At 36.5% G+C, this 14,064-nt stretch overlaps 1 protein-coding gene across 9 annotated transcripts in view; it reads left to right on the forward strand.

Moving 5' to 3' along the window:
* Positions 1–14,064, forward strand: part of MAP3K4 (mitogen-activated protein kinase kinase kinase 4) — a 77,216-nt gene that overhangs the window by 45,234 nt on the left and 17,918 nt on the right. For 8 of the 9 annotated variants that reach the window (XR_012651693.1, XR_012651692.1, XM_075036080.1 and 5 more), the window contains 6 exons: positions 759–908; positions 1,947–2,108; positions 3,147–3,280; positions 4,902–4,980; positions 7,011–7,089; positions 9,297–9,393. Coding sequence is in view for 7 of the 9 variants with exons in the window: in XM_075036080.1 (XP_074892181.1) it covers positions 759–908; positions 1,947–2,108; positions 3,147–3,280; positions 4,902–4,980; positions 7,011–7,089; positions 9,297–9,393 (701 nt within the window). In the remaining 2 variants the exon portion in view is untranslated. The remainder of the gene's footprint in view (positions 1–758; positions 909–1,946; positions 2,109–3,146; positions 3,281–4,901; positions 4,981–7,010; positions 7,090–9,296; positions 9,394–14,064) is intronic. The other variant, XM_075036079.1, reaches the window with a different exon arrangement.

Genomic DNA, 14,064 nt, shown 5'->3' on the forward strand with positions numbered 1-14,064 from the left:
CATAAAATAGAAGAATCCCATCAATATGTAAAGAATTTTGAGCATGAAAATATTCTTTGGGAATGAGGTATTGGAAATCAGGATGAAGTAGGTCTTGTTTTGTGAGTAACTTGTTGCAGATGCATTGTCTGTAGTTTGTAATCAACAGATTTCATGTATGTGACTCATAGTGCCACAGCAAAGGCAATACCATCTGTGACTGTGGACTTTTATAGACTTCTGCAATATCAGAGCTCTAGTTTCCAAAACATATTCTTACATTTTAATAATTTTCAAAATTTGAGCAAATACTGTGTGGTAAATTTATGGCTTTTCCTGTTCAGTAGTAGGTTTTGTCCTGAAGTGTATTGCATTACTTGGATAAAACCTGCTTACTTACGTGATGGTTTTTACCTCCATCTGCTTTGAGAAAATATAATTCTTTTGCTTAGATGCTGCCTTTCTGTGTGTAACTGTTCTGAAGACAATTTTAACACAGTGTTTTCCAAACCTTTCCAGAAGTGAAAAGAAGTATATTCCCCTTGAAAACTTGCTGTGGCATTTGCCCTAATAGAGTTCTGCTCATAAGATGAGAGTTCATCAAGTTCAGTTGCCAGATCAAGCTTTTCTGCCAGCATCAAGCTTTTAATGAATAGTGACAAGACAGGTCCTTCATATTTTAGAATTAAAAAAATAACCATTTGGAATTTGCTGATATGGGACATGTTTTTATAGAGAGGATTTTGTTTATAAGAACTAGTGGTACCTTGTATTCCTAGGTTGATAACCTCCTCCTTGTAGTCATTCAATCTGCCCACCTTGTGAGTCAGAGAAAAGCTTTCCAGCAGTCTATTGAAGGGCTTGTATCTCTGCACCAGGAACAGACATCCAGCCAACCAGTCATTGCCAAAGCTCTACAACAGCTCAAGGTAAGCAGTTTTTGAGATTATCTCAGTCAAAGTTGATGGTTCTTCGCTCACTGATAAGTAAAAACATGTAAGGAGACTTAGTTGCAATCCTAATGACATATTCTGCAATTGTCATTTATGCAACCTCTGTGGACTTTCATTACAATTTTAATTCCGTTTTTGCAAAGGTTTTGTGAGTGTATTTTTGAGCAAGACCGGTGCAGGCATTTTTGCACTGGTAAGTGGGAAACAATTCTGTAATGCAATAGAAGTATTAATAGCAACAGAATAAATACAACTTTGTATGACAACACTACTGAGTTGAAAGAAATTGTTTGATTTTTTTAAAAATAAATTCTATCAAAATCCACCTGCAAGAAAATCCACTGTCTGCAAGAAACAACATTTTTTTTTTTTCCCCATCTTTGGAGAAGATGGCTGCTTTGTGATGTAAAAGTAGGTAGGTCTCTCTCTGGTTTTTTGCTCTTGTTTTTGGTGTGGGTGGGTTTGTGTTTTTTTTTGCTGTTGTGTGGTTTTTGTTGGATGAGGGTTTTCTTTATTTTTTTGGTTTTTGTTTTTTTGTTGTTTTTTTGGAGGACTGAGAAAAGCAAAGATTTGTTAGGTTGAAGTTGCAGTATCAGGTCCCTACATTTCCCCCTGAGTTCAATAGAAGCTGTGTCCAGATACCAGGGTGAAATACAACCAAAGGCTTGGTCACAGTACAGATAATAAAACTCATTTTCACTTTTCCTGTCTGTCTGGTTTTGATTGGGGTTTTTTGTTTGGTTGGTTTTTATCTCCCTTCGCTGTCTTTATTTTTAAAGTTAATCTTAATCAAGCAAAAAAACTTCATTATGATACTTCAGTTAATTAGAAGACTTGCTTAGTTCAACTGCTGGAAAGTGGTTTTCCAAGACTGAATGAATTGTGATGGCATTGAAGTACATTTCCATTTAAAATAATGTAATTGTAAGATTCGTGTTTGCCTTAGTCTTGTCAACTGTAGAATATAAATAATAATTTGATGCCCCCCCATCCCTTTTTGTTGTTGTTACTCAGAGTGATGCATTACAGCTATGCAATAAGATAAGCAGTGCCATTGATAGAGTTGATCACATGTTCACATCTGAGTTTGATGCTGAAGTTGATGAATCTGAATCTGCCACTTTGCAGCAATACTATCGGGAAGCCATGATTCAGGGTTATAATTTTGGGTTTGAGGTAAGGAAACAAAAACTTAATGGCAGGTTTGTCTTGTAGTTTTGGTAAGAACCAATTGAAATTTCTGGGTTTGCATTGGTGCAAATAAGGTAACTATAACTCTGTGGAAATATGAAGAATTCTAGCAGAACGTCATAAAAATATGTGTTGCTGCAGAAATGTTATGTGAAAATGATTGAAAAAGAACAGATAGATCTATTAAGTTCAGACTCCAATTACCAATGCCTGGAACTCTAAAAAGCTTTAAGAACTTGATGATTTCAGGTATAGCCTTGTAGGCTCTGCAACTTGGCAGCATTTTAGATGAAATCAGAAATATCCTTTGATATTGAATGTCATTGTGAAACTTGGCTTCTCACAGTTTTTTTCAGCCTAGAATAGCATAATACTGTAATATGAGCCATTCTTTCAAAGTTTGTGGTGGTTCTTTAATGCGGTGCATGTAGCTTTTGAGTGCCTGCCTTAAAGTGCTGATGAGGAAATGTCATGTTCAGATGCTTTCAGTATACTGTTTCACTACTTGATTCCTGTGAGCTTTGTAAAATTTTTTTAAGATTGTATCATACCCTAACATACTTCTAAGGATAGTCTTCTAAAAAACAGCTGGTATTTCTGTTTAATTTTTTAAATGTACATATATGAACTCCTTTATCCCCTAATGTTACCTGCAATATAACTAAAAATAAACACTACTTTGTGGTTCAATCTCTGATTGCAGAACTGAGCATTTGTGTAGGATGTTTCTTAAATGACATGTATGCTGTTAAACATCAGCACATGCCCATATACACACAGGAATGCAATATGGCTCAAGTGCTGCCTCTCACTACAATACATTTTGTATTGTATACTTTTTCATGTTTGTTTTTTTTTTTTCTATAAATATGTGACTGTTTGCATAAAATCATTTCGTCTAAGAACAGGATGTGACTGTTATCATACTGTAAAGTTTTGTTAGCCTGCAAATACTCCAGAGGCTATTGCAAACAGTATTTTTGTTCTTATTAATATCTGAAAAGTAATTTTAGTTTCTTACAGTACCATAAAGAAGTTGTTCGTCTGATGTCTGGAGAATTCAGGCAGAAAATTGGAGACAAGTATATCAGCTTTGCCAGAAAATGGATGAATTATGTGCTAACAAAATGTGAGAGTGGCCGAGGCACTCGACCCAGGTAACAGCCAACTTGTTACTGCTACAGTAGTTTGTGGTTAAATACCATGCAGGACTTTTCACAGTGTGAATAATGCTTTATTGTTTAGAAGTAGTTTTTTTCCGAACTCTTGATGCTTCTGGCTCTTAAATTTTGAAAGTAATTTGCATAGTAAATGCATAAGCCAAATGAACACTTTTAGCAGAAGATTTTGTGGAACTTTTTGCTTCACGTTAGCTAACAGAAAATGGGAAGAAAGAGTGGAGGTTGTTGGATTCAGACAATTAAAAGACTTTAGATAAGGGTCATTAGATTGGAACAAAAGTGCTATGTGATCAGGAGTCAATAAAGATTGCAGAATATGCAACAGTCATTCTCTGGGTGTTCTACAGAGAAAGCAGTGTTATTTTGTGCCAGTTGAGGAAACTATGTATGTATGGAAGCTTTAGCCTGCTATAGAAGTTCTTCTATTAGTCCTTTCTGAAAGCATCTAAAGTAAGGCCCACAGATGAGGAAGAAGTGTTTTGACTCTGCTGAAAATTCTTCAGTTTTATGATTGCAGTAATGGATGCATTTATGGAGGTTTTTTTGTTGTAGTCCGAAGTACTTTCTGTCTGTTGACAGTAGTGTTGTGCACAGTGATCTCTCAAATTGTGCTTACAGTCCATGCTATGAAACTCTACTGCTGGGCACTAACGAAAAAAGTTAAAGTTACATCACTTTGAGGACGTAAACAGAGGAACTGAGAAACTGGTTCAAGCAGAATGATACTATTACTTGCCTTATTTAGGTGGGTTTGCAGCATTTTGCAGCTGGCATATCAGAAATTTAATAGAACTCTTTTGCATTAAAATAGGTGCCCTATATTGATCTGTGCTAGCAGATTACACATCAGTGACAGTTTTGTTTCCTTAAAGTATGGGGTGATCAGTCCATCCTGGAGGTGGTTTGTTCTGCTTGCTGGAAGGAGAGGAGGAAAGAGTGGGTAGGCTGAACCATGTTTGGATAGGCTAGTTAGCTTGCTGTGCTTATCTTAAAAAACAAAAGGACCACACACATCCCCACCTCCAAAAATCAGAACAACTTCAAAAGCATTTTTAAGTGTGTTAACAGTAAAAGGAGGACTTAAGATGACATTGGTCCATTACTCGATGAGATTGGTCACCTCACAAATAGGGACAAAGATAAAGCAGAGACATTTAATACCTGCTTTGCCTCTGTCTTTAACACAAATGATGGGCTCTAGGACCCCTGGAGCCCGGGGTTGGAGGATGACAACTAGGGGAGTGATAAGCTCCTGGTTGACTTTCATCTTGTATCAGATTTGCTGCTGCAGTGGGATGCATGCAAATCTATGGGGCCTGATCGAATTCATTCCGAGGTACTGAAGGTCATGCTCACTTTATTTGGCAGTGTCCTTGCTATAATCAGACTTTATCTGAATATAAGTGGGCAAATATTAATACAAGCTAAATATTTTACCTCTTATATATTAATACATTTTCTTAGAAAGATTTTATCATATTTTCCAGAGGAAAAATAATTAATTGCCATTTACTGTTCTTGGATGTTGTTGAAGCTCTTGCGATGGCTTTAGCCAAAGAGCAATTAATTTTCTGTCTTTTCTTTTTCTTTGAGATAGGTGGGCAACTCAAGGTTTTGATTTTCTTCAAGCCATTGAGCCAGCATTTATTTCCGCTCTCCCAGAAGATGACTTCTTGGTATGGAATAAGTTATTCTGCTTGTTGTTTATTTCTAAATGCTTGTGAAGCTATCAACATATGTTTTCAGGGATGTTTTTTATAAAATGATGTCTGAATACAGATGCTGTTCTGAAACAATTGCTGTTTTATATAACTGTTGATGTTGATATCTCTTCAGTTTGTAAGATTCTGAATAGAGTAAGTTTGTGACCATTGGCATTAATGTTTTCAAATTGCTGACAAGTTGCTGGTACTGTCTTGGGAGGCTATCTCCCTTTGCTCTTGGGAAAGTTGACAGCAACTTTTCTACTGAGTTACAGTTTATAGTTGTCATAATAAATTCTGAATATAAGCTTCTGAGGCTTAGTTAGCGCTTAGAGTTCATTTATGGGGTATGAATACAAAATCACAATTGTTTAAAGGTATGTCCTCAAATTGTGCCAATGTGAAGCAGACTTTAAAGCATCTTTCTTGTGTTTTTACTGTGGAAAAAAAAGTAGACTAAGACTGGCTTTTTTTGTGTGCTCTGCCTTCCTCCTTTTCCTGTGGAAATAAAATTCTGAGAATTTATTTCTCTGATCTTGGTACAGTACTACAGAGAAGTGAAAGCACAGTTGCCACAAAATAGCAGAATGTGAGTGTCAACACCTCTGACTTCTATTAATTTCAAGATGGATTATGAAATACCAACCACATTAATCTTCTGTAATACAGAAATGATATAGTTTAGTCTTTTTCACATATATTTTTATCAAGAGCTCTGAAATAAGTTATGTTTTAGTCCCACGTGTGTGTTGCTGGGAAGGGGTTGTCTGCCTAAATGAGGGAGTTAAGCTTGTATTTGACATACACTGATACTTTAGCTTTAGGAAGTAGTTCCTCAATTTATTTGCTTTGACACAGTTTCTAAAACAGACTTTGAACAAGTGGGAGAGAAAGGGGGGATCCCCAAACCTGAACTGCATTTCTGAACTTCTGCTTTCTTAAACTGGATTTCAGTTTTGGAGAGCATCACTTGAAGTCACTTTGATTAATCCGACTCCTATATAACACAGGTCATGAGCCCACAGCATTTTGCCTAGAAGTGCCTATGTCAATCCTAATATCTTACTTAGATAATACCTGATGCCACAGAAGAATGGTGGTCTAGATTTAAGGCTGTAGTTTTAAAGCTGAGATTCTAGCTCAGTCTGGGTTGGTAAAATATGCCAGTCACAGGCTAAACACATACTTCCCTGGTCTTCACTAAGTCTTTGGATTTCTGGAAGAAATTTTGGCTAATATGAATGACTGGTATATAGAAGCAGCCTTCATAGCAGCTATACCAAAGAACATAATTTCAATTCTTTATTGTGAAGACATGTTTTATACCTGATGTTCTGACAAGTAAATTGAACCAGAGGAAGATTTAATAACTTGTCTGAGGTTACATACACAGTGAATAGTACACATAGTAATTAAACTCAGACTGCCTGAGCCCCAGTTCAGTGGTATAACTATTAAACACCCTTTCATGAAACTTTTGCTAACTTCAAGGGTAGATAAGGGAAGTGGATTACTTCTAATATGCAGTGCTTCATATTTGTTGGTTTACAGGCTTTTGTCTTGTGATTCAGGCCATCATACTCACCAGGTTTTTTGGGGTGTTTCTTCTTGGGGTGGGGAGAGGGAGGACAGAGGAGGTTGTTGCAGCTTTTTCCAGCAAGCTTGATTTTTAATTTCATTAACAATGGATATTTTCAAGTTCTACTAGCTTTATATTATGAAATGTTTTATTTGATATATCATTGTTCAGTTCCTACGGTTACATAATTTTGACAAGGTCAAAAGGCAAGACAAGACTAAGACTTCCTAGCTTAAAAAAAATCAACAAAGTCAAAACCCTAATGTGAGTCCAAGAGTATAATATAATTGGTAGAATGTAGGGGTGCTTACTTGACAGATTACATATTTAACCAGTGTCATTTTATTACTGTGAGCTTTACCATATGACTATCAACTCTCTTTTAACATGAAACATCACAACTTTTTCTGTTTGTCTTTTCTAGAGTTTACAAGCTCTGATGAATGAGTGCATTGGCCATGTTATTGGAAAACCTCACAGTCCTGTTACAGGTTTGTACCTTGGTAAGGCACAAGTTACTGGCATTTGTTGTGGAGCTTTGCTGCTATTGTTACAGAAGTTTGATTGTGAAGTAATTTTAAAATGCTAGAAATACCAATAAAAGCATTTTTAAGCTTTTTGTGATTGTGATGTAACCATTATTGCCTGAGAAAGTGTAAATACATGGTGGTTTTACTCAAGAAAATTAAAAGCTCTACAGATGCTTTCCTCAGATTTTGTCCTTGATTTCCGGCGAAGTCTTGCAGATCTTCTGGAAAAGGATTGTGATTTTTAAAGGTTGGGTAAAGAAGTGGTTATAACTTTAAGGAGGCAGTTACAGCTCCTTCTCCCAAAATTTCATTGTGGCACTGCAGATATTTGCACTTCTGACGGACTTTAGATTATTGAGGTACAGAGGAGTTATACCTGGGAGCTTGATGATAGAGCTGTGAGAAATAGTTCTCCAATATCGCAAAATTTGTCATAGTGTAAAAAATATCTTTGGCCTTAGAGTGAAATCACCATATTTCATTGTTTTTCTTGAGAAAATGATGTTGCCTCAGCTCTGTTTCCCTCTTACATATCTCTTTCTCAGCAATGTTTCTCTCTTCCTCCTCCCAAGTCCATTGACTGGTTTAACTTTCAGAATACCACGTCGTCGTCTTTTCTTTCTCCTGATGTCCGCTTCCTGGACAGGGTTGATGGCAGATGACATGAAGGGAGGGTAATTTGACTCAGGCAAGAGAGAGGTTTTTCAGTATTTCAGGGAAGTTTCAATTTTGATATAATTTTGATGAGAAACTCTTAGAACTGAGAAACCTTTCACAATGAAAGTCAGTCCAATCCTTTGGAAAGAAGCACAGTCTAAAATAAATTTTATCCAAATTCTGTACTGTGATGTAAAACCTGGACGTGTGCTTTTGGCACTGTTGTTCAGAGGAGGGCCCATTTTAGGTAAATCAGTAACATGATGATCCCAAAGTACTGAAACTCTTATAAATGCTATTGCAGACACAGCAGATCACACAAACTGAATTGCTTGACAGCTTTTGGCTCAGAGCATGGGGAGGGGGTGGCACAGGTGGATGGTGCAGATTTGAACAGCAGGCCGAAACTTTAATACATGTGAAATAAATGTACCTAAACAAAAACTGTATCTTGGCTGCAGATACTGCCCTTTCTATCTCATGATCAGGAGAAAAATAAGAATTCCTAGTTCCATTTGCATACCATGTTGAAGGATTTAAACCCACTGTGATCTTTACCTCTTTTCCCAAAGCTGAGGATCCAGTTGTGTTCATGCTGCTGCCTGTAGGCACATAGCTGGGGGTCTCCTGGCGTTTTATCCTGTCTTTTTGCTTTGTGAAACAGCCTATGTCCAACTCAAGTGGGTTAGGTTCTGCCTTCTGGGTCTTCTGCTTGTGTCCTTATGAATTATAACAGGACAATTAACACCTAGCCCTGGCATATTTTACTTGCCCTGGTCGTGCGAAGAAGGCAGAAACTCAGCTCACTGATAACCTAGCCTGGCAGAAAGTACTAACTCATGTTTTGATGGGCAATCTTGCGATGTGACTGCCACAGTATTTTTCTGGCTAATTAAGGAGGGATTGAGGGAAAAGGAAGATGCTTCAGACTACTCATATGGGCACTGAATGAAATAGGCATGAGGACGATGATGGCTCCTTTAGGTTTGACCCTGTCCCTTTGTACCACTTCTAAGGGCAGACTATCATGGGGGGCATTAGCATGGGTAAAACTGTCATATGTGAGTTTTTTCCCCAGCTCATTTTGTTTTCTGTTATTGGCTGAGAAAACTAATTGTGATGCAAAAGGAACATGATAACGCTGTTTGCTTTTTAATTATTATTTGGTTTGTTATTTTGCAATAAGATAACAAATCATCTTTAATCTGTGAAGTTGAAATAATGAAGATGTGTACTTACTTCACTAAAACTAAATCTTCTAATTGCTAGTTTTTAATTCTCTGGAGAATTTTCATTATTTTACAGATGAGTTCCATGATAAAATAACGTGAATAATATTAATACATAGAATTGATTTATTTAAAATTGGAATAATTTTGATTTTTCTTAAAGGATAAGAAAATATGTGCCAGTTCACACTTAACACTGTAAAATAGGAATTAGTTTTAATTTTGTGTCTTGAAATGGCCCTAACAGAGTTTTTCTGACGACTGAGTAAACTTACTACCTTTTTATGTTTGCAGCTATTCATCGAAACAGTCCCCGTCCTGTAAAAGTACCTCGGTGCCATAGTGATCCACCAAATCCTCATCTTATCATCCCCACGCCTGAAGGCTTCAGGTATTTAGCATTAGTACAGAGTTCTAAACTGGTTTATCCTCTCTTGGCTATGCTGAGTGTCAGTGCGTGGAACACCTTTTCTTTCCTGTTGAGGGCAAAGCAGGTAGCAAAAATTAGCATGTTAGTGATCTGAATTTTATTGATGTGCTTTTAAGGACTATGGTTTCTTTTTCACCCACCCCCCCCCCCGCCCCCTTTATTTTACAGTTGTTATTGGTGCATGCTTTCTCGCTTTGAAGTCATTCTTACCCCCTTTGTCTTTCCTGAGAACAATGTTTCACTGTAACAAGCTTTAATGCAGTGAAAACTGCTCATTAACAAGACTTTTATTTCCTTCCCCACTTTGAATGTCTGCTTACATGCCTGTGACAGTGCTTTCTGTAGTTTAGCACAGATAAGACTTAAAAATGTAGCATTCTGGAATATGGTGGCATTTCTGCATCATTACCAACCTGCTGTCAAGAGGCTTTAAACAATGGATGGTTTTGCTTCCCTTTGAAAGAGTTGACATGAGAATTAATGCTAAAATAGTTTTTAAAAATTTCAAAATGAACTTTGCCATGCGTATTTTTACACAGAGGGCCTTATTTTTCAAGAAGATCAGCACAGTGTCAAACTTCACACTTGATTTTTTTTTATTTTTTTTTTAAGTTGCTTAGCTGTTGGCAGAAACTAGTACTACTCTAAAGATTTGGAGATTTTTATTTTGAAGATAATTATTGTATGTATTGACAGCCCTGAAGCTTCTGAGACACAGAATTATTCCACATAAAACTCTTTATATACTTGAAAAACTTTTAAAATCAGGCCTCATTATGCACACCGCAAAATTTTATTTTTAAAATAAACTTTCAAATCCATACTTTTTAAAAATTGTTTCCTAAGTTTTTTTTCTTGCCACAGCACACGGAGTGTCCCTTGTGATGCACGGAACCATTGCAGCGTTGCTGTCAGTCGCCCCGCTCCCGTCGGTAGCGACTCAGCTCAACCCAAACCTGTCAGCAGTGCAAATGATACCAGGTAGCTCCACTCCATGATGTAGCAGCCTCATTCTACATACATCACCCATATAACTGTTTCCGCGTACTTGTATCCTAGTAGATCATTTGCACCGTGCTTTTCCGTCCCATCATCTCTTCCACTGGCTCTGTCATTCATGTTTGACTTGAGCAAAATCTTAGGTGTTAGATGATTAAGACCGCTTTCAGATTTAAAAGGTCTGAACAGTGTGGTAGTTAAAGCATGCAGTTCTGATGTAGATTACAAATTTGCTCAATAAAAATGTCCATGAAGTTAATGTATGCCAGTCAGTTCATTGATATGACTTTACTAAACAATTAGTATTGATAACTAACACTTTGCACGAAGATGACTGTAACATGCAAACAAGCCCGAGGATTTAATTTTTTTTTTATGTTAGCTAACAGTATTGTTATTGTCTGCCATATATATTTTGAAATACTATGTAGAGGCAAACACAAAATTAAACACATAAAACTTCAGGAGGGTTTTTTTTATTTCTTGCTACATCTTTGGCTTCTTAGGGTTGTGCAGAATAAACTTAATATGAAAGAAACCATTTCTGTATTCCTGTATCAGGATGTGTAACAGAAACCATACCTGTATCATCTGTTTGCTGAGGTCACGAGTGAATTTTTTGGCAGACCTATGTTAGTATCTTTCTTGCTTTTTGGCTTCTGATTTGGCCGTTGTATTTCAGACTGTTGGGTTCTTTCTTCCCATACTACAGTCAGACCATTGACATGTCTCCCAGGTTCTCTAAACTTACTCCTCCCCGCCCACACTCCTAACTGTAAAAATCCTACTATTCACCCAGTGATATTATCTTAGGGTTTATAAATAGCTTTTTGGATTCTCATTTCTACTGCAGAGTACCAAAAGCTATCTTGTACAAGAGATTCGTATGAATGGAGACACATGATCTGACTGTATCACACAGCTGTAGAGAAAAGAAAGAACAGGTAGTGAAGGAACAACAGATTGCTGGTGACCAAAGTAAACTTAGATATGACTTGATTATGAATCATTTATTTTTTAATAAATAATTTTCAGTTGTTAGCCAGCAAACCATCATGGTTTGTAGATTCGTTACCAGATGCGCAGCAGAAGCATGCGTTAAGAGGGAACTAAGTTGCCACTTTTTATATAAAATCTTTCCTGCAATTCTTCTCAGTTTATTTTTATGATAAGATGTGACTTGCACCCTACAGTAGCCTCTAGATGTACAGCTTGTGAGTCTGGGCCAGATTTTTTTGGTTGAAAATACATCCTGAATTTTTGTCATTCAGACTACGTGTATTTATTATATATCCTTCATGCTTCTGTTTTAAGCCTCCTGTTGAAAAAGACAGAGTAGGCAGTAGTCTGCAGCACTATGCACTTGAAAAGCCTTTTTAAACTAAGTAACATTCTAGAGAATTTTCACTGAGAGGTTCTGGCAGCTTTATAAGCTGACAGGGTGATGGTTAATTAGTATTTATGATTTTGAAAATGCAGAACTTTTTTATTTGATAATTAGTCTTTACACAACATATGAAGGGGATTTTTTGTAGAATATGTACAGCACTTTGAGCCAAGGCATATCTTTGAATTTAGTTAATTTTTTAAGAGTGAGATGGAAGGCTAGTTTTTAATACTTGTAGGCTTTGTTGTGATTTATACCACTCAATGCAACTGTCAGATTTATAATTTGACAGACTTGAATACAGTGGTATATTCTTTTAAGGTTTTCTGCATGTATGTCCCACACAAATATTGGTCGAAGTGTGAAGGTTGGCATTTTGACAGTTTCTTCTAGTTCAAGAAGATAGTCATTAGGAAGAAAAATGAGAATTCTACTTTTTAGTTGCAGTCAAGCACGTAATACTTTCATGGATTGTAACATGAAAGTTGATGTGAATGCAGCATTTTAGTCAAATTGCCAAGGCCTGTTTTTCAAAGACTTGTATTTTATTTAGAGCTCTCAGTTTTTACTTTTCTGATGGTTGTTAATAAAATACCCCATGATTTTTATTTTTTTTTTTGTAATGCACTGCCTGAATTTTTAAGTAGCATCGTTTAACCCCCTGTATTACCTAGGAAGAATTTCAAGAAAAAATTATTAAAGCAGAGGCAGATTTTTGGAGGCTGTTGGGATTTTTTAGGGGTTTTGTTTATTGAGGAAGGCAAAATATTACAATGTAATATATTTTTAGTGAATTTCTGGTTTAAATATAGTTAAAAGAAAATTGCAAACTTTAACACATTGTAGTCTTAATTATGGATGTCATTTATTTGTGCTCCAAAAGAGAAATGGAATCTGTTGGATCAAGAAAGTGTTTTGTGGTTTTGTATGCAAGAAGCATGGGGTCCAGCTGCTGGAATAGCACAAAAACAGAAACTTTGTACACTTTCCAGAAACTCTTTAGACATTTATTGCATGATTGTAGGCATTAAATATCTGAAAAAAATTTAATGTAGGAACTTGATAAATTAATTGTACTAGGCAGTGCGTAGTGCACAAATGCCACCATAGTTCTATTGAAGTTTTTCTTTGGGGGGAAAAAAAAATCATTTTAATATAACTTGAAAGTAAAATCCAAAGCAGCAGTGCCTGGTTGTTTACATTGAGCTTTCTGATGGTTGTGCATTTACACTATGTTCATACTAATGACCTTTATAAATTTTTTAATTTCTGAGCTACCTGGAATTATTATTCATCATTTTATATTTACCCAGGACTGGAGTAGAAATTTAGCAAGTCGTCTTCTCTTTTGCTGTTTTTCTTTGCCTAATAACATGCACACAGTCTTTCTGGACACAAACAATAAAAGATCTGTGTGGCTAAGGCATGCCTGAAATGGATTTTAGACACCTTCATTCAAAGCTATGATACTTAAGGTCCTCTGTTCAGCTACTGCCTCATTTTAGAGGTAGTTTAGCTTTGCTTGTTTTTAAGCTCTTTGTGCATCTAGAATTGTTGCTCTGTGTGTGCTGAGAATAACTTCAGCCTTCTTGCTGATTAAAATCTCAACTTCCTGAAGAGTACTGAGGATTTTCACTAGTTCAGTTTCAGTTCCTTCTCGAACTTAAAAAGATCTAGATGGCAGTAGTAGGGATTCCAAAGCAAAGATCGTATTGAGAACGTTTGCATAGGAATACGGTGTCTTGGGTTTTGGCTTCTGTTCTTAAGATTGTGAAGATTGTGTCTTTTTTTTTTTTTTTTAAATACTCGTATTAGGTAATAATTGGATACAATTCAGAAGCAACTTTAGGGCTGTAGGGCAGTCCTCTCATAGGTGTGTGCACTTTGTGATGCCAGGTATATTTCATATTTTTGTAGTTGTTAGCTTTCAGTGAAGGATTTGACAATGTTCCCTGCTTTCCAGTAATGTTTAGCTCATACCCCTAAAGCATTATGTCAAAGGAGGCATCAGTCACAGCTCTTCCCCACCATGCTTTAAAAATTGAAAGGGAGCCTTGTCCAAAAGGGAGTTATTGTAGACAGACTGCCATGAGGAATTTATGGCTCTAAAATATGGGTGGATTGATCAAAGTCTTGGGCTGGGGAAAGGTGCCTGAAGATTTAAGGATTTAAGACTCATTTCTGTCCGTATCGTTCCCCTTTCTGTTCAGCATGCTTATTCATCTGGGTCTTAATCTGAGGTATTT

This window comes from Buteo buteo, chromosome 9 (assembly GCF_964188355.1).
Source record: "Buteo buteo chromosome 9, bButBut1.hap1.1, whole genome shotgun sequence".
Lineage (NCBI taxonomy): Eukaryota > Metazoa > Chordata > Aves > Accipitriformes > Accipitridae > Buteo > Buteo buteo.